The sequence below is a fragment of the Suncus etruscus genome, chromosome 9 (assembly GCF_024139225.1).
Source record: "Suncus etruscus isolate mSunEtr1 chromosome 9, mSunEtr1.pri.cur, whole genome shotgun sequence".
Classification (NCBI taxonomy): Eukaryota; Metazoa; Chordata; class Mammalia; order Eulipotyphla; family Soricidae; genus Suncus; species Suncus etruscus.
Genome location: NC_064856.1, coordinates 6707658 through 6732374, shown reverse-complemented (window position 1 = coordinate 6732374; position 24717 = coordinate 6707658). Strand labels below are relative to the sequence as shown.

General features: G+C 46.0%; 2 protein-coding genes across 2 annotated transcripts in view; one reads left to right on the top strand and one right to left on the bottom strand.

Moving 5' to 3' along the window:
* Positions 1-24717, bottom strand: part of TMEM230 (transmembrane protein 230) — a 768807-nt gene that overhangs the window by 393313 nt on the left and 350777 nt on the right. The window lies entirely within an intron of this gene.
* Positions 9187-24391, top strand: PRND (prion like protein doppel). The gene is made up of 4 exons (XM_049779485.1): positions 9187-9764; positions 22024-22111; positions 23634-23705; positions 24251-24391. Exons 1-4 carry the CDS (start codon positions 9187-9189, stop codon positions 24389-24391), a joined length of 879 nt encoding a protein of 292 aa, XP_049635442.1.

Sequence of the window (24717 nt, the reverse complement as noted above, 5' to 3'; positions counted from 1 at the left end):
GGCACCATGGCGATCTTGCCTGCCCCCAGCCATGACAGCCACTGTGCCAGGGATTGTATCAAGGGTCACATATGTCAGTGGTCATAACTTACTACCATCATTTCTCCACCCTTAACTTTACTGTTGGTATTTTGTCTTGAATTGTACCCATTGATGCTTGAAGCCTCTTTGATGCTGCGCTTCCAGCTTGATACTCAGGGGTCAACCCTGTCTTGATGCTGAGGAAAACCATGCAGCTCTGGGTAGTGAGCCTGAGGCAATCTATGTGCTGGGCACAGGTTCTCAACCTATGAGTTCTCAGGTTCTCAACCTATGAGTTCTCTCTCTCTCTTTCTCTTTCTCTCTCCCTCTCTCTCTCTCCTCTCTCTCCCAAACTTGATTTTTAAAAGTGTAAGTATCATGAATTTTAAGTATCATGAATCTTTACTTAATTGTAAGGGCACCTCAAGATGCCACTATTCCTATTCTCTTACTGTTTCTCTCCATGTGGAATAACTTTCCTGACTTTTTCTCATTGAAGGGAAACTCCTATTTATACATCAAGACCCTACTAAAGAGTCTATCCCTATGATGACTCCTTTGCAAGTCTGGACCCAGCTCACAACAATGGGTTTTAGTTAGCTTGTTTGTTTTGTTTATTTGGAGACCACATAAGATTGCTCAGGGATCTCTCCTGACAGTACTCTGAGGACTATATGTGGTGTTGGGATCAAACCCAGATCAGCTGCATGCAAAACAAGCACCTTACCCCCTGAACTATCTCTTCATCTTCAAAATGCTTTTTAATGCATAAAATAAACTCAGAGAAACACAGTTATACCGAACAATATTTTTTTTTTGGTTTTTGGTTTTTGGGTCATACCCGACAGCACTCAGGGGTTACTCCTAACTCTACACTCAGAAATCGCTCCTGGCAGGCTCGGGGAACCATATGGGATGCCGAGATTCAAACCACCATCCTTCTGTATGCAAGGCAAACGCCCTACCTCCATGCTATCTCTCTGACCCCAAACAATAATTTTTCTAAGCCATTTCCACAGGATTCTAAGGATATGGCTATGTGGCTCTATGGTAGAGGGCCTAGCTGACATCCACATCACCAGGTACAATCTCCAAAGTGCTGGGAGGCAGAGGAAGGGGTTTTCAAAGAGAGCTGGGCTCAACACCTTCTACCCTTCTGGGTTTCTTCAAATTGGAATTTCCCTGTCCACTCCTTTCCAGATCAGCTTAATATCTCCTATTAGTCCTGCAAGGCCTAATGTGACTTTAAAAATACCATTTCCCACACTTGTCCAACATGCGACCCTGCTGTATCTTGCAGAAAAGACTATATTTTTCCTTTCTCTCACTACCTTCCATGTATTCTTCACACACACACACACACACACACACACACACACACACACACACACACACACACACATACACACACACAGCCCTAAGTCAATTATTCACCGCCTTTCTCCCAGCATTAGCTTGGGTCTGAGCCAGAAAGGCCGAGAATAGCTGACCCTTTACCTGAGAGACCCAGAGACCTCTTCAAATGGACTCATTTGCACTTCTAGACAACTCTCTATTGTGGAATTCAACTACCACCATGTTTCATAGGTACAGCATGTAAAATATCTACTGCTTAGACAGGAGCAATAAAATAACAGTGTGTAGGGTATTTTCCTTGCACGCGACCCACCCAGGTTCAATCCCTAGCATCCCATATGGTCCCCTGAGTCTGCCAGAAGTAATTTCTGATCTCCAAGCTAGGAGTAACCCCTGAATGCCACTAGGGGTGGTCAAAAACAAACAAAGAAAACAAACAGGGGCCAGGAAGGTGGCGCTAGAGGTAAGGTGTCTACCTTGCAAGCGCTAGCGTAGGATGGACCGTGGTTCGATCCCCGGCGTCCCATATGGTCCCCCCAAGCCAGGGGCGATTTCTGAGCGCATAGCCAGGAGTAACCCCTGAGTGTCAAATGGGTGTGGCCCAAAAACCAAAAAAAAAAGAAAGAAAGAAGAGAAAGAAGAAAGAAAGATAGGAAAGAAAGAAAGAAAGAAGAAAGAAGAAAGAAAGAAAGATAAGAAAGAAAGAAGAAAGAAGAAAGAAAGAAAGAAGAAAAAAGAAAGAGAAAGAAAGAAAGAAAGAAGAAGAAAGAAAAAGAAAGAAAGAAAGAAAGAGAGAGAGAGAAGGAAAGAGAAGAGAAGAGAAAGGAAAGAGAGAGAGAAGAAGAAAGAAAGAAAAAAGAGAAAGAAAGAAAGAAGAAAGAAAGAAAGAAAGAAAGAAAGAAAGAAAGAAGAAAGAAAGAGAAAGAAAGAAAGAAAAGAAAGAAAGAAAAGAAAGAAAGAAAAGAAGAAAGAAAGAAAGAAAGAAAGAAAGAAAGAAAGAAAGAAAGAAAGAAAGAAAGAAAGAAAGAAAGAAAGAAAGAAAGAAAGAAAGAAAGAAAGAAAGAAAGAAAGAAAGAAAGAAAGAAAGAAAGAAAGAAAGAAAGAAAGAAAGAAAGAAAATAAACACATGTGTGTGAGTGAGTGTATTATATGTACAGATATATTTATTATATACTGCTGGGGCCAGAGAGTAAGAAGATCTAAGACACTTGTCCTGCATGTGGCTGACCCAGATTGGATGGCCAGCAGCACTCGATTCTTTGAACTTCTCCAGGAGTGATTTCTGAGCACAGAGTCAGGGGTAGGCCCTGACTGTTTAGGCTCTGAGCACTGCCAAAATAAAACAAAAATTTTTTTAATTTTAAAACAAAATTTTTAATAAAAATAAGAGGCAGTGGGTGTGAAGAAAAAGAAAGAGCAAAAGTGAAACATGAACTTTTTCTTAGAATATGTTCCATTTTCTATGTACACTTTATTTCTTGGCTGCGTTTTGTTTTGTTTTGTTTCCAGTTGAGGCATGCTATGAACTACATTACATCCCTGGTCCTTTCAATGCATATTAAATCTAATAGATTTAAATGAGAGGGAAAAAAATTAAACTTCGCTGCTGAAACCATTAAACAGCTCCCTAATATGTATGCTTTTGTAAAATACATCCCATTTATTTCTCTACCATTAAGCCACAGCTCCTTCATTGTCTTATACAATTCTACGCTCCTCCTTCCTAGGCCACTGTGGTCCCAAGCACCTAACAGACACATAATAAGTCTTCAGGAAGACAAGATTTGGGGTGACCTTCCCAAAACCAGATAGCTGATCAGGCTTGGAATTCAAAAGGTGCACTGAAAATTTCTAGAACTCAGTCTGCCTCTTGGTTTCTTTCTAAATCTGCCTAATTCTCTATGCTTCATACATTCCAGAGTCTTGGGGCATAATCCCTAGCACAGTGGGGCACTCAGCTTTCATTCTTCCATTGTAGGCCTAGTTCATGGCCTCACACTTGTTAGGAAAGTCCAGTGTTCTCTCACTTCGTCATTCATTGTTTGTCCATCTCCAGGCTCGAAGCCCAGAGCCAGAAGGATGGAATTGCCAGAGTGGGTCTCTGCCACTCTCACCACTGCTAAACACTTGTCCTGCCTCCTCTGCAGCCTCCCATCTTCTAGAACACTCTCCCTTGTCCCCACTCCGGGCCTTTCAGAAAGGACCTTTTGTGCTCTGGCCAGCAGAATGTACAGCCTCAGCAGCTCTGGCCAACCTCCCACAGCCTTCTCAGAAAGTCCCTCTTGAAAAGGGACCTCAAAAAGATGGGGAGTGTGGTGTGGGAAGAACTTTCCAGCCCCACTGGCCAGGCAGACAGGACAGCAAGTACCGAGAGTTCAGAACAAGGCAGTGGCCTGTGGGGGAAGCTCTGCCAGTCACTAGACTGGGTGACCTTGGGTGTCTTTGTGTCCCGTGACCTCATAGTACTCAGAGCGGGAGCTGATCTAGGCCATTCGAGACCTCCCGGGCAGTCAAGATGGCCTTGAGCATCTATCTACTGAACACTTCATACTGACACCCATCTCCAGCAATGAAATGATCTTTTTTCTTTTGATTTTCTGTATTTTGCAAACAGTTGGCACTGCAGGTTGTGTGTGTGTGTGTGTGTGTGTGTGTGTGTGTGTGTGTGTGTGTGTGAGAGAGAGAGAGAGAGAGAGAGAGAGAGAGAGAGAGAGAGTCAAACTTAAAATCAACCTACAATTGGGAGAGGGGGGACTTATTTTTTTAAGTTGAGTGATATAAAGTAAGGGGCCGGAGCAGTGGTGCAGAGCAGTAAGGCGTCTGCCTTGCCCCCACTAGCCTAGGATTAACCACAGTTCAATACCCTGGCCTCCCATATGGTCCCCTCAAGACTGGAGCAATTTTTGAGAGCAGAGCCGGGAGTAACCCCTGAGCGTCACCGGATGAGGCTCCAAAACAAAACAAAACAAACAAACAAAGGTAAAGGAGAGAGGAAAATCTACCAGGAGGCTGGGATCCTGCTAGAGTCCACTGGTCTTTGTAAGCGCTTCTGGCACCATCTGCTGGCTGTCTCGGAAACAACCTCCTCCTTAATCAAAGCCCTTGGAAACAAGTGGAATGGAAACGAAGGCCCTTGTGGATGAAAATTCACGTTCGCTTTTCGGGTTCATCTCGTTACGGGCCAGCTGCAGAATCCACCTAAATAGGTGACCCTAAAGCAAGCACCTTCCGTTCAAGGTGGGTCCCCCAATAACATAACCTTCCCTCCTCCTGCAAGACTTTTCCTTTCCAGCTTTGGATGCCAATGTGGTAAAGGAAACCCACTGTTATCTCCCCCACGCTCTCTGAACAGGCTTAGTGTCATCTTTCTCTTTTCATGTCCCCATATCTTCAGCTTGGTGGCTTGTAGACTGAGCAGTTCAAAAATTTCCACGGGACCCAGAGCAGTCAAAGTTCTCAGATATCCTCCAGGACTGGAGCGATAGGACAGTGGGTAGGGCGCTTACCTTGCACATGGCTGACCCAGCAGTCCGTCTGGGTATGACCCCTACAGAGGAGCTATCTCTAAGAACAGAGCCAGGAGTAAGTTCTGAATACTGCCAGGGTGGCCCAACCTTTCCTCAACCCCCCAAAAGAAAAATAAATAAATAAATAAATCATCTCATCCATCTTTCCATCTGATGTCTCCACCACCCCCCAGGGCATTATGGTCCTCATTCCTAGTGGGCTCCAGATGGGGGGACTTGTGAGCCAGCTTCCTTCAGAAGCCCCCACAATCCCTTTGCTCTGAGTAGCCTCCTCTCTGACTTTTGGATACGTGAATAGAGAATAACCTACATACTCCCTATGCCATCCCATTGGAGATGCTGAAACTGTTCATTTTTCTTTCCAAACAGCCAGCTAGAGGGCCAGGTAGAGCGCTTGCCTTGTATGAAGCTGACCTGGGTTTTGATCCCCAGAATTCCATATGGTTCCTCAAGCATCTCCAGGATTGATTCTCAAGCACAAAGCCAAGGGACAATCCCCAACTACTGCAGATGTAGCCCTAAAAACAAGCAAAAAAAAAAAAAAAGTAATCTAGAAATGCCAATCTTTGAAACAGCATTGCCCAGACTTCTGAAAAATGTCCTTCTATTGCCCAAAGTTGGCATCTTGATGTAAGAAGACACACAGGAAACTGGAGAGATAACACAGCGGTAGGGCATTTGCCTTGCATGCAGCCAATCCAGGACAGAGGGTGGTTCAAATCCTGCCATTCTATATGGTTCCCCAAGCCTGCCAGGGGCAATTTCTGAGTGCAGAGCCAGGAATAACCCCTGATCACCATTGAGTGTGACCAAAAAACAAAAAACAAAAAAACAAAAAAAAAAGACACACAGACCTGAACTTCAGTCCCTGTCATAGACCTTGGAAAACCTTATAACCTTCAAATGAGTGAATTGAGTCACTCAGGCTTGAGTAACCACCTTCCATTGTAATACTTAGGTTTTACCCCAGGGCCTGAAATAAAGGGGTTCAAAGAGATTCAGAATTAGTGAACTTTATGGGGAGAATGAGGATATACCTCAAACGTACAGATATAGACCAATGGTTCTGACCCTTCCAGACCTCGTGCCCTTTTCTTCCCCTTAGCTACTCCATGGGATTCTTTTGAAGACACTTTATGATAAACTCATGAGAGATTTTTCATCATGAACTCATTAACTCATTAATTTAATTATAGACACCACGCAAATCTTTTTGGACTTCTTTCCCACCTTCTTACAGGGTTGCTTCCTAGGAAGAAAGGAGAAGGTCCACCCTCCTTGAGACACAGGAGTGGGGGAGTCCCTGATTGGTCCCCAGGAAAGGGGAGGCTGCCATATTTGGAGAGGGCAGCAAGGCCACCTCCCCCTCGGGCTCCTACTTAGCTGGGCAGGCCTGGCCCTGGAGGATGTACTGAAGATCAGCAGTGCAGCAGCACTTTCCCAAACCAGCTAACGGTAGGTGGGGAGCAGAATCCTGCTCTGGGATCTGCCCCCTTCTAAGAAGGCTACAGAGCAGCGGGCATCCCCTTTCTCACCCTTCCAAAATGGACATCCAAATTGGGGGACATCCAAATTGGGGGACTTCCCAATTGACATCCAAATGAAAAATGTTGGGTGCCAATGGTGTTGCATGCATTCACTGAGGGTTAGCTAATGGGGATATTCTTTTTTCTTGAAAGCTCTGGGCAATGACGATGATTGCTTTCTCAAAACCTCTGTGCTTTCATTGTCTTTTCATGTGAATTTATATTGTGTATATTATTGTCATTTGTTATGTTTTTATTGTATTTTATTTGTTTGGGGATCACACCGAGCAGAGCTCAAGGTATGATCCAAACTTTGTGATCAAGGTTAGCTCTCAGGGCCGGCGAGGTGGCACTAGAGGTAAGGTGTCTGCCTTGTAAGCGCTAGCCAAGGAAGGACCGTGGTTCGATCCCCCGGCGTCCCATATGGTCCCCCCAAGCCAGGGGTAATTTCTGAGCGCTTAGCCAGGAGTAACCTCTGAGCATCAAATGGGTGTGGCCCAAAAAACAAAAAACAAAACAAAAAAAAAAGGTTCGCTCTTGCAGGTGACCCTGTGGTTCTGGGATAGAACTCGGGTTGGCAGTGTGCAGGAAAAGCCCGTTACCCCGGTGCTAGCTCGCTAGCCCATTTATGCTTTAAGGGTCTGGACAGGGGCTTGAGAAAAGAGGACAAGTTTTAAGGTTATGCCTTGAGGGTGCAGCCACCCCTTATTTGTGCCCAGACCCCCCAAAACACGTGAGCACCACAGGATGTGGCCCTGGAGAACTATGTGGGTGGCCTGGGGGGTCTGGTGTCCCAAAACAGAGCATGTCTGTGGCTGAAAAGTCATAGAGTGGGTCCTCCACAGAGAGGAGGGTCAGGCCTGATGATATGGGAATGAGACCTCTTTGAAGATGATAAATATGCACCCTTGGGTTTCTTTAGGTCTGACTGAGCTCCCACGAGTGGGAGTGGGAGTGGGAGGAGTCCCGGGGTTACTACATGCTTGAGGGCGCTGCCACTGCCTTCGAGCCCTGGCCCCCCTGAGGGAAGGGCGAGGTACTGCTGCAGGACATCTGGGTGCAGTTGGTTCTTATTCCTTCATTATTATTTCTTTATTATCATGCCTTCATTATTTTCTCTTCATTCTTCCTTCACTATTTCCTCTTCAACTAGAGTTGCCCATTTTAACAGAAGCGCACAGGTACCTTTGATAAATTCTTCAGGGGGTGATACAGGGCGTGCTTGAGAAGGGAGAGCAACTGACTGTCACACCTTGTCCCCCTTGTCACTCAGGGACTTGTGGTCCGTCCTTCAAGTCCATCAGCTCAGGCTCCTCTTTAGTGACTTGTCCTGGCTCTCAAATAGATACCGAGTTGCAGAAAGGAGACTTGTCTGGACGGTGGCCATTGTCCTTTCAGTCAGTTGTGCCACTACTGGACTGGAGGCAAGGCGTATTCTCTGATGTCATCAGTCTCTCTGAGGCTGTGGCACCCATGATAACATCCAACCCTCTGGTCTCCTGTCCACTGTCCCTCAGAAATGCTCGTCAGGTCTAGAGCGATGCAACAGCAAGTAGGCTCTTGCCTTGCACCCAGTCTTCAAGGTCCGATCCCCAGCATCCTATGTGGTTCTTCAAGCACCACTGCCAGGATACATTTCTGGAGTAATCTCTGAGCATAGTGGCCCAAAAATAAATACCAAGAAATGTTTGTGTGCCCTCTTTTGGGTGAGCAGAGGTGTGTCAGAGCTATGTTTTATACCTTTTCAGCATGCTCCACTGCCCACCGCAGCCCAGAAGGGCAGGGGAGCACTGTTGGGGGTGGGGCACTGGGGAAGAGCAGGGCTCAGAGTTGACATCTGCTGATGTGGAGCAAATATCTCCTTTGTTGAAATCCTCCTATCACTTGACAGAAATGGTCATTCAGCACTGGCAGGTCCTATGGCTTAAATAAGTGGTGCCAGTTGCTGGCACAAGAAGTCCCAAAGATAAAATTAAAGAGCTAGTGGGGTGGTCGGAAAGAGAGTGCGAGGAAGGTGTTTACGTGGCATGCAACTGATTCCTAAATCCCTAGCTCCACACAGGGCCCCCCCAAGTTCTGCCAGGAGTGATTTCTGAGCACAGAGCCAGAAGTAAGTCCTGCAGGTGTGCAGTAAGCACAGCAGGTACGCTCCCACAATAAAATAATAAGTTAAATAAATAAAAATAGTCTATGCTCAGAGCTCTCCTCAGTCCTGTCTTTCTTGTAGTTTTCGCCCAGGGATCCCTTGCTTTGAAAGACTTGGGAGGATCAAAGAAAACAGCTATATCAAGTGACTACTTATTTATCTAACCTGCATGGCCAAAGGTATTCTTTAATTACCAGTTGCAGCTTCCAACTGTGCCTGAGAAAACCAGGGTCCCTGTCCCCCAACCCTCATTCTCAAGGGGTGGAAGCCCAGGTAAAAAAAAAACAGAAGTTCAAAATTGACTCAACTTGGGGGGCCCAAGCCTGCTTTTATCTGGAGGGAAGAAAACAGAACTTAAAGTAAAGGTGGGCAGGATATGCTGTCCTTTGAGCAAAAGATGCTGCAGGCAGGAGTCAGGACACGGGTAATGCCCCACCAAAGCAGAACAGAGCTCAGAGCCAACTAGAGTCCAGAGCACTGCTGAGTGAGCCATCCCACCCCACCTCCCCCCAAAATAGAGCATTTGTAGGAAGGGGTTCGAGGAGACAAGCAACCTGCCCCAGGGATGTTAACAGGCTGATGTTTCTCTCCCATAGCAGATCCTGCCACAATGGGGAAACTCCTCAGCCAGTGCTTGGCCATCGCTGGAATCCTACTTCTGTCTCAGCTCTGCGCCTTGGAGGCCAAAGGCTTCAAGCACCGCTTCAAGTGGGGCCGGAAGGTCCTGCCCAGCACCCCGCACGCCACCGAGGCCCCCCAGATCACCGAGGCCCGCGTGGACGAGATCAAGCCCGGCGCCTTCATCCGAGAGGGCCGCAAGCTGGACATCGACCTGGCCGGAGAGGACAAGCAGTACTACGAGGCCAATTACTGGCAGTTCCCCGACGGCATCTACTACAACGGCTGCCTGGACGCCAACGTGACCAAGAAGATGCTCATCGGCGGCTGCATCAATGCCACCAAGGCGGCCAACAAGGAGGAGCTGAGCTTCGAGAAGCAAGACAAGCTGCACCAACGCGTGCTGTGGCGCCTGGTCCGAGAGCTCTGCGCCCGCAAGCACTGCGACTTCTGGGTGGATAGAGACACCGGCAGCACCACCAGCAGCTCCAGCTTCACGCGTGCCAGGGTGGACGTCCAGCTGCCGGTGCTTCTGCTCGGCCTGCTGTGGGTCGTGTGGGTCCTGGCCAAGTAAGCCCACCAGGACGTCCCCATCCTCTTCCAACCTTGCACCCACACTTGTCCTCGAGCTACCCCCAAGGTAGCCGTTCAGCTAAGTGCTTTCTTGTCTTCACTCAGGTCCTTCCTTGAGTAGATGACTCCTGTGTTTGTGTATGCATGTATGTGTGTGTGTGTGTGTGTGTGTGTGAGAGAGAGAGAGAGAGAGAGAGAGAGAGAGAGAGAGAGTCAGCCTCCACTGGGCTCTGTGCATCCCCTGTAAGACTGTGGTTTCTCTACTCTGGGTAGAGTGTCACACACACACACACACACAACACAACACAACACAACACAACACACACAACACACACACAACACACACACACACACTGCATTTCAGGGGAAGATAAAGGAAGGTGCCTTTCCCACCACTTCCCAATGACTGTTGTGGGGTGCGGCTAGGGTTGTGTGTGGATTTGTTTCTTGGTTTGGTTTTGGGTTTGGGTTTTGGGGTCATTCCTGGCTCTACACTGAGGTTGCTCATGGGACCATATGGAATGTCAAGGATCAAACACAAGTTGGGTGTGTACAAGGCAACTGCCTTCCCCACTGTCCAAGCTCTCCAGCCCCTCCCAATGACTTGAGGTAGGTGACCTTTGGAAAGAAGGAAGGGGAATCTAGAAGGGAAGAGCCTTAGACCTTAGAAGGAGGTCTTTCTGATTTTCCTCTGGCAATCCCAGCACTGTTACTTGGCACTTAGGTGCTAAATCTAAACACACACATCTCTGAGTGGGGAGCTAGGCATGGACCTGCAGGCAGGTCTCAGTCCCTGAGCAATACTCCCCACCCTACCCAGTTATATATGAACTAAGATCAGAGCTGGTTCTATGTTCATTCCAGTACCTTGTTATATATAGATTTCATCTCATCTATCTTGTTAAGCTAAAATTTTACTAAGGAACAAAGAGAAGACTGCTCAGTCAAGACCCTAAGAACCAGTGATAAATAAATATATATGTGGCCAGACCAGATACAGTCAGAACCAATTAGATTAGATCTGGAGTACGGTGACCCAAAACTGGTACGAGTGAGTCCTTTCCAGGACAAGGGCGGGCTTGAGACAACTTTCCAAAATGACAGGTTTGCTCTCTTGAGCTTCTCTAAGCCCGTGTGAAAGACTTTCAAGTTTAAGAAGCTAAATGTCTAAATCTATACTCTTGTGGCAGCCCCACCACTACCCTTCTTGCACCCAACTTTTTTGGTAAGGGACCATCACCTCTTGACCCTAGAATAATGGCCATAGAAATAATCAAAAAATCTTTTGAAAAACACTTACTCTTTAGAAATGCCTAAAAAAAAGTTCATGCATGCCCCAAGCAAAAGAAAATGGACCATTTACTAATTATTACCTAAAGAACCTGTTATAAAACAGGGCTAGTTTAACTTAAAAGAATGAATTGAGAGTTATATGCTATATCCTCAGGTCCTTTGGGATCTTGACCCCAAAGACTCCCAGGAGTTACTGAGCCCCTTTTGGAAATGAAGGCTGCAAGGATCTGTTTGCTTTTGTATTTTGATGTTGTATTTTGATGGGTTTTGGTTGGTTGGTTGGTTGGTTGGTTGGTTGGTTGGTTGGTTGGTTGGTTGATTTAGAGCCAATCACTGCCACACTCAGAAGTGCTCACAGTAACTCCTAGATTTGCACTCAGGAATTACTAATAGCAATGCTCAGGGTGCCATAAGGGATACCAGGGATTGAACTCGAGTCAACTGTGTTCAAGACAAACACCCTACCAGCTGTACTCTCTCCAATCTGGTTCTGCAATTTAAAGTGTAAGAGAAATGCTGTGTCAAACATGCTCTCCCTCTTCAGTATTTTGAAACCTAAATATTACTAAAGGCACCTCTCATCTGACTTCCTTGGTATCAGCTTTCATCTCAAGGGTCTTCTAGGAAAGTTTGGCCATGGAAAGTGGTGCAAGAAGTGAGAATGAGGCAGCCCAATGGAGTAGCCTGGTTGGGTCTCTGTAAGACACCCTGCCACCATAGGGAAGACACCAATCACCTCATTTTCTATGCCACCAGCTCTGTGCTCCTGCTGAAACCCATCAGAGAAAGTACAGAACACACAAAAAAAGTTATTCCTGGTGTATAACCTATCCTATATCTTCTTTTTATAAAAATATCAATACCCATAAAAGCAGAGAGAGGACTGTAGCCTCCAGGACACTAATGACATTTCACCAGTTCACTCTGGAATGTAACTGCAAGGACCTGCACAGCCACATCTGCAAAATGACTTCATTATCTCATGGAAAGATCTTAGATCATGGCGTACATGCTCTGTAATTGCTGCCTTTTCTCATGTCGTTAACTGTGTAGAAACTAGATTAAGTGGGGCGTACCATGGATTTCTATATGATGAGGCAAAATGCAAAACGCCTCTGATTGAATTTCTGTGTTCTGGCATCTCCTCGCTCATGTTTACAAACTCCAAGGTCATGAAAAGTCTTAATCTGGTTTCTTTCATTTGAGCCAAGAGCTTTGATATGCAGGTCTTGGTCAGTGGATGAATTGCAGTTGTTCTGATCCGTTTCAATGTGAATCCTGTCACACACCACTTTCTTGCCCTTTCTTGCTGACTTTTTTCAAATAAAGGTTTGACAATATTAAAATGACAATAGAACTCTGAAAGAAAATTTGAACCACACATACAAAAAAAAAAAAAAAAATTGGACCACTTTCCCTGCCTCTAAATCAGTCTTGATTTTCATTTGCTCAGAACCAGCCACAGCATGAAATCATATTGTCACAGTGCCCCCTAGTGGCCAGGAACTTGTCTGGCTGCTCCACTGCAAACTGCAACTGCAAGTCAGAGTGCAACCATGTCATGATGGCCCTGCAATGGGGGCCCTGTAGGTGAATGGCATCTTGCATCTCCTCCCAGACGATATTTAGGTGCTGTACATGGCTGGACAGAGATACCCGAGAAACTAGCAGTTCTGCCAGGCCCTCCCAGGTGGCCAACATGCAGCAGGGGCACCGTCAGAGCCAACACAGTGGCAGGGCCTCCTGTACACTGATGAAGAGAAGACTCCAGGGTTTTTCCATTTCTCCCACTGAAAGCTCAGCACCCCCACCCTGACTCACACAGGCCAGTAGTGACCCTGGAGTTCTGGGTTCCCAGAACCTGCAGAAACAACATGGGACTCATTCGTCCTCAGTCCTCACTTGTGTCCTGAACCCTGTCTCGAGCAGACAGCTCACGTCCCCAGTGTCAGGAGACCAAACCCCCCAACCCTAGAAAATGAGCCAAAATAAAGTACCTGCTCTTTGCACAAAGGGAACATCTCTTTGGGACACCTCAGAGCCCTGCCCTAGTGTCCTACTTTTCCACAGACTCTGATACTTCCTTTAGCAAAGGGAAGCCTCACTTTGGGCTGTGGCTTTGGAAAGCCCTCCCTGAAAGCATGAAGTGAGGGAGACAGGGATCCCACCCCCAACAGCACTGATTTTTCCCCCTCTCTTCCACCATGAACCCCGGACAGAGAGAGGGAAAGGATTTTTCTGGCTTAAGGAGAGGACTCAGAAATAAGGCCCAGACACTCATTGGGCTCCTTCCTTCTAAAGGGACCCATCCTATAGCTGAAACTCCCACAGCCCACAGCCCTAAAAAGTGTTTCCCCTGATGCTTCTTCCTACTCAGGTCTGTGACATCATCTCTATCCACACTTGCCAGTAGTTCTGGGGATTCCCAGGACTTAATTTACCCACAGTCTTTTCGTGGGGAAGCTTTACCCTCCTAAACAATACAAATTGTTTAACTCCAGCACACCTGACCCTGCTCTTTTGGCAAGAGGTCAGAGAGGAACTTGCGCAAGAGGGACGCTGGTCACAGCGGCTGATCACGGAGATAGCTGGGTCCATACGGAAGCAGATGGGTGAGATGGGGGCAGCTGTCATGGAGGTCTGGGGAAAATTTAGAGCTCAGGCTCATCAGAGATGTCAGCACCCCAACCCAAGGAGTACTATGCACCATCCCCTCAGCCTACTCCCTGTCCTCAGTACTACAGACTCAAAATCAACCCTAGATTCCCAGGAATGGAGTTCTCAAGGTTGAAGCAGGGGAAGGATCTTGGCTTGGCTCAGTTATATCAGTTGTGCTGTACTTAAATTTCTTTTTTTGTTTGTTTGTTTGTTTGTTTTGGGGTCATAGCCAGCAGCACTCAGGGGTTACTCCTGGCTCTATGCTCAGAAATCACTCCTGGCCAGCTCAGGGGACCATATGGGATGCCGGTGTTGGAACCACTGTCCTTCTGCATGCAAGGCAAATGCCCCATCTCCATGCTATCTCTTCAGCCCTGGACTTAAATTTCTAAACCCAGAGTTAAAAGTTAAAGTCTCTGCCTATTTCCACTGGCTATTTTACCCTGGGGTTACCAACCAAGATCAAAATAAAGGCACTCATGGTCTTTCTTCTTCTTCTTCTCTCTCTCTCTCTCTCTCTCTCTCTCTCTCTCTCTCTCTCTCTCTCTCTCTCTCTCTCACAGAGAGCCCCAATATAGACCCCAGCATGAAAGTGTGTAAGTCCACATCACAAGAGGGGAGATGCAGCCACCATGTCCTCAGAGCAATGCCATAAGACTCCTCCTTTATTCTAAGTTGACTTCCATGGGTTTTGATCAACCTGCCACACCTGGGATTTTCTACCTAGGTAAAAGTCTATTGCTGTGGTTGTTACTAGACCTGTAGGTAGTTGCTGGTCTTTGACATTTTGTTCCTGGCCTTGTTCCTGCTAGAACTTCTCTAGGACAGGGTCCAGCCTTCTCTGGGCTACAGAGGCCCCAGCTAATGGTTTAATCAGGAACAAATAACTCCTCCAAGTCCCTGTCTCTTGGTTTTGTTACATTTTAAGAACTTTTATTTCTTGAGAATTTCTTGCTGTCTCAGAATTCATTACCATGTGGGGGCCCTTCCCTGCCTGCCTGCCTCAATTTCTGGGCAGAAAAATTCTAAATAAAAACTCCCACCTGGGCCCGGAGAGATAGCACAGCGGTGTTTGCCTTGCAAGCAGCCGATCCAGGACCAAAGGTGGTTGGTTCGAATCCCGGTGTCCCATATGGTCCCCCATGCCTGCCAGGAGCTATTTCTGAGCAGACAGCCAGGAGTAACCCCTGAGCACTGCCGGGTGTGACCCCAAAAAAATAAATAAATAAATAAAAATAAAAAAAATAAAAACTCCCACCTGAGGGAATGAAACTTAACTAAAGGGGAGAAGAGCAAAGTCACCATGGGGAATCATGGAAATACCCCCAAGGTCAAAATTAATATGATAAGACTTGTGAAACACTTCAATAAAATAAAATTTAACATACAGCAGACAGACATTGTCCTGAGAGAGAGAGAGAGAGAGAGAGAGAGAGAGAGAGAGAGAGAGAGAGACCAGAAAGATAGCACAGCAGTAGGACATTTGCCTTGTATGCAGCCAATCCAGGATAGACAGTGGTTCGAATCCTGGCATCCCATATGGTCCCCTGAGCCTGCCAGGAGCGATTTCTGAGCACAGAGCCAGGAATAACCCCTGAGTACAGCCAGGTGTGACCCAAAAACAGAGAGAGAGAGAGAGAGAGAGAGAGAGAGAGAGAGAGAGAGAGAGAGAGAGAGAGAGAGAGAGAGAGAGAGAGAGACTTGTGATAGCCTTAAAATGGAGAAAGTGATACTTGACCCATTGGAATCTTCCTCCCCCAAACTCATCAACCTAGTCTCATCATGAGGCAGATGTCAGAACAATCGACCATTCCATTCTCCAAAACTTGGCCTGCCTGACCCTCCAAAACAAGAGAAGCAGTTCCCAGCAGGAGAAACCCAAGGCTGCAGGACAACTACAGAAAGTGTCAGCACAGATGAGCTAGCACAGCGGGTAGGGTGTTTGCCTTGCAGGCGGTAGACCTGAGTTCAATCCCCAGCATCCCGTACAGTCCCATCAAGCACCACCAAGAGTGATTCCTAAGTGCAGAGTCAGGAGTAACCCCTGAGCACCACCTAACAAAAAATGTGACAGCACTGCTTCAGGAACTGAAACAAACTACTCAACAATACAAGTTGAAATCAAGGATGCAGAGATCTGGGGAAATTCTGTACTAAACCGTTAAAAGTTAAGGCATTTCCCCTGCATTTTGGGAAGCTCAGTTTGTATATGCTGGCACCAGATATGGTCCCTTGGGCTCTGTCAGGGGTCACTTTTGAGCACAGAGCAGGAATAGACCCTGAGCATCTTAGGATATGCCCCAACAAAAGCTAAATAAAATAAGAACTACAAGTAACAATAGAGAGTATTTGCCATGTAAACCAGGAAAACATATTACTACACTAAGGTATAATTAACTTTTATGATTAGTGAGGAAAAGATGAAAAATCCAGCAGTGGATGTGAAAAGTGCATCCTCAGAAATAGGAACAACTTTTTTTAAATGCTTTATTTCAGGACCCAAGGATGAGGATCAGAAGTAGAGTGTTAGCCTACCATGTGTTATAGGTAGGCACACACACACACACACACACACACACACACACACACACACATACAGACACATACACACACACACACAATTTTACTCAGGATCACAAAAGGTGCCCATGATCAAATATCAATAAGATTGTGTTCCCACCCTGCTAAAGCAGCTGTCCACACATCCCATAACCACTACCATGATCCTTGAAGACCTGGACCATGCGGCCACATATACAACACTTCCATAATTTTCAATACTAATGCCTCAGTAGGAACACACCAAATTAGATGTGAAATTATCACAGAACGCACCTTAAGCTCAACAAACAAAACCAACCACAAAAAACTCAACTAGCAATAAACAGCTTAGTAAACCCCTAGACAATGACATAATGACCCCATTGTGAGAAAAGACCATTTTCACAAATTCCTATTAATAATTTTTATAATACCATTACCATTAGTTATAACAAGCAATATTAAGTAAATTATTTATAGCTGCCAAGGGACAATCTTGGGGGAGTTTGAAAAACTAGAAACAACAGTGAAGGGACTTTGACACTGGTGGTGGGATTGATGTTGGAACATCAAATGCCAGATAAAACTGTATTATGAGAAACTTTGCGAACCAGTGTTTAAATAAACTTATTATTTTTTTTGAAAGATAGATTGTTGGGGCCGAAGAGATGGCATGGAGATAAGGCATTTGCCTTGCATGCAGAAAGATGGTGGTTCGAATCCCGGCATCCATTACGGTCCCCGGAGCCTGCTGGGAGCAATTTCTGAGCGTAGAGCCAGGAGTGACCCCTGAGCACTGCCGGGTGTAACCTCCCCCCCCCCCCCCAAAAAAAAAGAAGATAGATTGCTTCTTCTACCAATTTAAAGTACTGTGATAAGCAATCTTAATAATAATGATAAAACAAAATCAAAAAGTCAGAGCCGAGAAATAGTTCAGGGGTAAGGCTTTTGCCATCATGCAGCCAATCCAGGTTTGATCCATCACCCTTTATGGTCCTCTGAGCATTACCAGGAGTGATCCCTGAGCACAGAGCTGGAGTAATCCCTGAGGACTCCATGGGTTTATTTTACTCACGTCTGTTCTGAATAAACAGCACTCAGATGCAAAGAAAAAACACATCATCTACAGGGAGCATTTCACCTTTCATCGGGCTGATCCAAACCTCCTCCCAGGCAAGACCACATCCCACCCCACCCCCAAAGAAAATACTGTTCTCAAATCTGTCATCTGAGATTCTTTAGCTTCATAGAAACACGCTGTGCTTGGGCTGGAGAGACAGCACAGAGGTAGAGCATTTGCCTTGTACACAGCCAACCCAGGACGGACCTTGGTTCAATTACCAGAATTTCATATGGTCCCGGGAGCCTGCCAGGAGCGATTTCTGAGTGCAGAGCCAGGAGTAACCCTTGAGCCTACTGGATGTGACCCCCCCCCCCCCACCAAAAAAAAGAAAAGAAAAGAAAAAAAGAAACACACTGTGCTTGTTGTGGGCTTCTTTGTGCTTAGCGATAAGCTTAGCGATAAGAGATGTGTTCTTGTCCTTTGCGGCAATTGTTTCTGTTTGGTCCACACCATATGCCATTTAACTCCATTTACCTGATCTAGCATCCACAGCCACCCAGGCTCTTCTTTCCAGCTGTTAGCTCTTGCGAATACACTGCTGTAAGCATTTTTGTACACATCTCTTGGAAGCCAAACATCCTTCCTTCCTGAGACGTACGATTGCAGGGCATAAAAATAAGAGTTGCCTTAAGGCAGAAGTGGTGTGAGGCACTGATGGTGGAGCTGGGAAGGCAGGGCTTGCTTATACCCTGCAGCTGTTGGGCCCCTTGCTTCCTTGTTCTCTCCTCTACATCTCTTCAATCAGCTTGGGATGAGGAGCAGCGGAGAATATGTAGCTGATCGTACTTTTCCGTCCTCCTCCAGAGCAACAGCCACGGTTGGTCCTGGGATTCTTTAAAAGAATTCTAAAAGATTCTCTAGAAAAGTGAGTAGGGCTTTTGCCTTGAACTTGCCCGACCCAGGTTTGGTCTTCATCATCCCATGTGGTCATCCGAGCCTTTCAGGATTACTTTCTGAGCGCAGATAGAGGAGTGGCCCTTGAGCACTTCCGGGTGTGGCCCCAAACCATAAGAGTAATAGTAGTAGTAATCATAATAAATAATAACTAGCACCATCAGCACCTCGCATGTCAGCAACACCTCTGGTGTCACCTTGTGGGTAAGATATGTCATAGCACCCATAAATCCGCTTTAGCCACCAGAGGGATAAGCATGCTCCCTTCCAATTGCAAACCTCAGAGCCTAAAAGGAAGGGAGAGAATTGTCTGCCATAGAGGCAGATTTGGGGCAGAAGGGACATTAGGGGCATTGGTGCTCTAACATTATAGAACTGAAACTCAATCCTGAACAATTTTGTAACGGTATTCACGGCGATTCAATAAAGAAAAGTTTTTAATTTAAATATCTTGGGGTCAGCTTAACTAAAGAGGTAAAGGACCTATATAAAGAAAACTACAAAATCCTGCTTCAAGAAATAAGAGAGGACACAAGGAAATGGAGACACATACCCCGCTCATGGATTGGCAGGATTAATATCATTAAAATGGCAATACTCCACCAAAGCATTGTACAGATTTAATGCAGTCCCCTTAAGATACCCATGCCAGTTGTCAAAGAAGTGAATCAAACACTTCTGAAGTTTATTTGGAACAATCAACACCCATGAATAGCTAATGCAATCCTTGGGAAAAGGAATATGGGAGGCATTACTTTCCCCAACTTTAAACTGTATTACTAATCAATGGTCATCAAAACAGCATGGTATTGGAATAAAGACAGATCGTCAGATCAGTGGAATAGACTTCAGTATTCAGAGAATATTCCCCAGACATACAATCAACTAATGTTTGATAAAGGGCAAAAAATCCAAAGTGGAGCAAGGAAAGCCTCTTTAACAAATAATGTTGGCACAACTGGTTAGCCACTTGCAAAAAAAAAAAAGTAAACTCAGACCCCCAGACCCCCATCTAACACCATGCACAAAGATCAAATCCAAATGGACTAAAGACCTTGATATCAGGCCTGAAACCATAAGATATATATAGAACAACACATAAGTAAAAATAAAAGTGAGAGATTATGAGATCCAAACCTGTGTGCTGGCAAGCCCTTGGATGGCTCTTCTGGCCTGGCAGTATGCACAGTGCCACTTGCCTTTCCAAGGCACAGACTACACCTAATGAGTCCCTAATGTGTCCTTTTCTAACTCCATTAGAATAGAAGTGGGTATTACTGATAATTACACCAAAACAATTAATTAGAAATTTTTGAGCAACCCAGGACTCACAACTCCTATGAACTCATAGTTTTAAGTTAACATATACATTTATAAAGTGTAGTGACTTACTTTTATTACTCATCGAAAGCCAACTGCATACTTGTAGAACTTACATGCTGAAATCTAAGTAATCAATGTTTATTTTGCATGATTTCAAAGGGACTACTAACAAGTTCAGCTGCAGTGGGTCTGTTTGTGTCTGCACAGCTAAGCAACACCCTGTGCCCTGAACCTCACAGCAGCGCTGTGTGCTTGCAACAGCCCCAGCCAGCCAGCCTTCATTACCTAAAATAGACACCACCAATTATTTCTCAAAATCTGCTGCCCTAACACAAGCCAAGAACTTCGAGTTTCTGTGGCACACAGGCTATTAATACAGATTGGGTGATTTCAGGCACTCTAGCTTTATTAAGACTGGCTGCCTGATTTGGGGGGTCGGAGGTACCCTAAAGGGACCCCTTCTTTGGTCTCTGCTACCTCTGTCCACACAATGTTCTCCATCCCCTCAAATGGTCAGCTGTCTGTCTGCAACTCCCTGTCACTCAGCTTAGTCTGTGCAACAACTAACAAGCTACAGCAGGGAGGAAAAATTCTAAATATAGGTATTTGAAAGAGCACCTCAAAGGGAACAGTTTCATATCCAAACATTTCATATCAAACATTTCAAAAAAAAAAAAGTATTTCAAGATTTATTGGGGCAGGCATTGCTTAAAATAATGTCTTGATTTTTGTTGTTTTTGTTTTTGGGTCACACCAGGCAAGGCTCAGGTACCCTTCCTCTGCTTTCAGGAATCACTCCGTGGTGGGATGCTGTAGACTGAACCTGGGTCGGACATATGCAAGGCAAATACCTTACATGCTGTACTACTGCTCCAATGTCTCGAGTTTTAATGTTACCTTTTTTCTAAGCAGGGTCCCCACACTATGGCCCACTAAAAGCAGGCCCATAGTTCCCATTAAAATACTGGTAAGTTTGTTGATTTAATTAACTTTACTTGTTCTTCACAGTAAATATTGTATTTGTTCCCATTTTTTTTACTTCAAAATATGTGCAGTGTACATAGGAATTTGTTCATAGATTTTTTTTAAACTATAGTCTGGCCCTCCAATGGCCTGAGGGACAGTGAACTGGCCCCATTTAAAAAGTTTGAGGACTCTTTGAGGTTACATGAGTTTGGTCATGATTCTTGCCCCATGGCCAGATTTCCTAGGGAGTCAAATATTCAATCTTCTGGAAATAACCAGATCACCTGCCATGTGTTTGCCAGAGTCGATGGGGAAGCTGGGTGTGACCAAGAGACATTAATTGTAAGGAATTGACTCGCTTGGTTGGGGGTTAACAAATCTGTCCAGAATAAAAGACTAGGCAGCCAGGAAGAGCCAATATTGTCACTCAAGTTGGAGGCAGGTAGAAGCAGGCTTCCCTCTTCCTCCAGGGAGTCAAGCTTTTCCTCATGAACCCTGCACCCCATTAGACGAAGCCACCTATATAAGGGAGTGAAATCTGTCTTATAGATCCAGTTCACTGATTCAATGTCAATTCCATCTGTTTTTTTTTTTCCTTTGTTTTGAGTTTGGGGGGCCATACCTTTAGGTGGTCAGGAGTTAGTCCTAGTGGCTTGGGGAACCATATGTGATGCCAGGGATCAATCCCCAATTGGCCAAGTGCAAAGCAAATGCCCTATCCACTATCTCTCTGACCCTGTCAATCGTATTTTTAAAAGAACATAGACAGGGGCCGGAGCAGTGGCACAAGCGCTAGGGCATTTGCCTTGCACGCGCTAACCTAGGACAGCCTGTGGTTCAATCCCTGGCATACTATATGGTCCCCCAGCCAGGAGCAATTTCTGAGCGCAAAGCCAGGAGTAACCCCTGTGCATCACCGGATGTGCCCCCACCCAAAAAAAAAAAAACAGACGGCAACAACTTTACAACTGCCTGATTAAAGTTTTGGGTACTGGAGTATAACTAAATTCATACAGAAAACCAGTTGTCAAACATACTTAGCACAGTGGAACAGAATGTGGGCCTTAGCCAGGAGGTGCTAAGCTTGGTAACTTGTTGATAGCAATAGAAGCAATTCCAGATCTTCCAAACAAGTATTTGGATTCTTTCCAAGAAGAAATAGCCAAGTCCCAGGAAAAGGTCCCAACAAGCCAGGACAAGGGTGAAGACAAATTTTTAGTCTCAGGGGCAGGATGTACCAGATCCAGGTACAATTCCCGGCATCAGGTGGCCTCCCAAGTACCATTGAATATTCCCTTGGAAACCTCAACATGCCATTCGGTGGCCCCCAGCAGTCTATTTGCATCCTTAGATATTTGCATTAAACTGCCAGCCCCAGACTCCCTGAGCATCATTTGGGAGCTGTGCCCCCCAATTCCAGCCTCATTGGAAGTTATTTCAAAGTTCTTTTCACTACAGTTTCCACTCTATCAAGGCCGAACTCCTCAGGCATGCACTCTTCTCCCCCTATTGGAATATTCCAGGCAAGTATGGACCCAAGTCCATGGTAAACTTTGGAGGAAGGAAATCAATTCATTTTCTGGCTTCACCTCCACTGGCTTCTTCTCAGTTCACCCAAAACACCCAGGAGCTTTGACCCAAGAAGCCCAAGAGACCATCCTGGAGACACTTTTTGAAAAGTGCTTTATTTCAACCAGTTCTAAGTCAGGTGCATACAAACAAAACCAAATGTTACAGAATTTCACAGCTCCTTACTGAGGCCTTGTCCAGTGACAGGAAGAGATCTAAACGCATCTGCTTCTAAGTTCAGAACCAAACGTGGAACTAAGTCATGTACCATGGCTAAAAGGCAAGTAGTGGTGAAGGGAAGACTTCACAGGGGGGCTGGAACAATAGTACAATGGTAGGTGTTTGCCTGGCATGTGGCTGATCCAGGTTTGATCCCCAGCACCCCCAAATCTCTACCAGGAGTAATTCCTGAATGCAGAGCCAGGAGTAACCTTGTGCATTACCAGTTATGGCTCAAAAATATATGGAAAAAGGAAAGAAAGAGGAGAAGCCTTCATTAAACTAAAACAAATGGATACTCCCCTGGGGAATACTGTCACTCAAGATGCCAGACGCCACCAACCTGGGTACAGGGCAGGTCTGCAGCTTGTGCTTGGCTAAACACTAGGGGGCGCTGTTGGCTCCCGGGACCGAGCAAACACTCCTCAGCCTGCAGGATTTCCACCTCTAGATCACTGCTCATCTCATCTGCTTAAGCAAGGCTTTATGTAAACTGTTAAGGGGAGACTTGATTATTCATGTCATCTCATTAGAACTCCTCAAGGAAATCTCCTTTGGTCTCCTCTCTTGACCTCACATCAAGGGCAGGCTGCTTGGAGACCCTAAGGTTTCTTTGTGCATGGAGACATCTTTCTATTGGAGATAACTCTGGCACCAAGTTCCCTGAGCTCCCAAACTGGGAAATAACCCATGTTTCAGAATGCTCTGTTCCCCCATGCCACCCAAATGCACACAGAAAGGGATTTTGACCAGAAGTTACTGCATTGAGAGAATTTTTTTTTTTTTTTTTTTGGCTTTTCGGTCGTTCTATGCCAATCTTGTCTACAGTTTTCACAAAACGTCTTTTTCCAGAGAGCTAGAACACACAGTATTGTGTTCTGGTAGGAAGGAGAGAGGAGTGATAGCATTTCTCTTCCAAGTCTCCAAACCAACCTTGGAGTTGGACTGAAAGTGGGCGCAGGTCTGTGGCCCTCTTGTGACCTCACCTAGAACTCAAAGTTAGGACGAGAATGAGGGCTAACTCACTTGTGCTTGTCAACCACCCCCTAAAGTAATCCCTCACCCACCCCTGTTTAACTCATCACCTTCCGGGGATCCAGCCACGGGAGATGGTGACCTTGTGCTTCATGCCCCTGGGGGCTTGTCCTTCATTTCATTACCTTGTAATCTAAGTCCCTAGAGAAGAAAGCCAGATGTGGCCAGACTGCTTTTCACAAGCTGGGGGAAGAAGTGGGAGGTTAACCGCATACATTGGCTTTTTGTTCCTCACCCAATTTCAGGGTCATTGCCTGCAATTACATAAACCCCGGACAAATCAGGAGTTCAGAGCTGCAAAAAGCCATGTGATATCGGTGAGAAAATCCTCCGGAAAGTGTCTCTGTTTCAGCTACTGCCCTTTTAAAGGAACTTTACCAAAAGTTCCCTGTCAGGTTAGGAGGTCAAATGAGCTAAACATGGGAGGGGTCGCACATGGCGGCTTGTGACCTGCTGCCTGGATGGGCTTGGGTAAAGTTCGATTCCTGCCTCTTCACCGTACAGAACCTAAGTCTTTACACTACACCGTGCCCAGAGTTCACGTCATCCTGGCACTAGGCCAACGAACAAGCCTTGGCACCAAGAGGACCCAGGGTGAGCGGATCATCACAAACAGTTCAGTCAATGGTTGGTACTTTGGGGCTTTTTGGAAATCCTCCCACTTCACTCCTGGAACCCCTGCAAGAAGAATTATGGGCTCCCCACTCCCAAGAAAGTTGCGAACATCCCAAATAAAATTGACTTGACGTTTTCCAAGAGATTTTCTCACGTGCGAGACTAAGAAAGCATCTTTGTGAAGTGGCTTCATACAGCCTTGAACAAAGGGAACCTCTGCACAGTTTTGTTCCTACATCCAAGACAGAAACCCAGAGGTGCTGAAGCCTCCAGATTTCCAGCCCACGACCCAGGGCTGCTAGTATTCCCCAAAGAGAAGGGAGCGGATGAGGAGACAAAGGACAAAGGCCAGGTGGCAGCCAGCCATCTGCTCAAAGGACAACAATGAGCAGCAGCTGTGAGCTGCCAAAGGGGGATCTGGGACTGGCCAGCTCTGCTCCAAAGGCTCAGTCCCTTGCAGGCACCTGGCATGGCTCAGAGATGGCCAAGCTCCTGCCTTGCTTACTTACCTCTCCCATGCCTCTGGCCTCAAGCCCAGCCTGTAGGCAATCAGCTTCCCTGGCCTTCCTAGAAGCCACCTCTAAAGAGCACCCAGTGAAGCTCCATCCTGTACCCCTGAACCTCACACTCAGGCCGTGACAAGAGGAGTCCTGGTTTGGGGAAAACTTTCTCCATGCAAAAGCGTATAAGTCAGGCACCCAGGCCCTGTGCCCT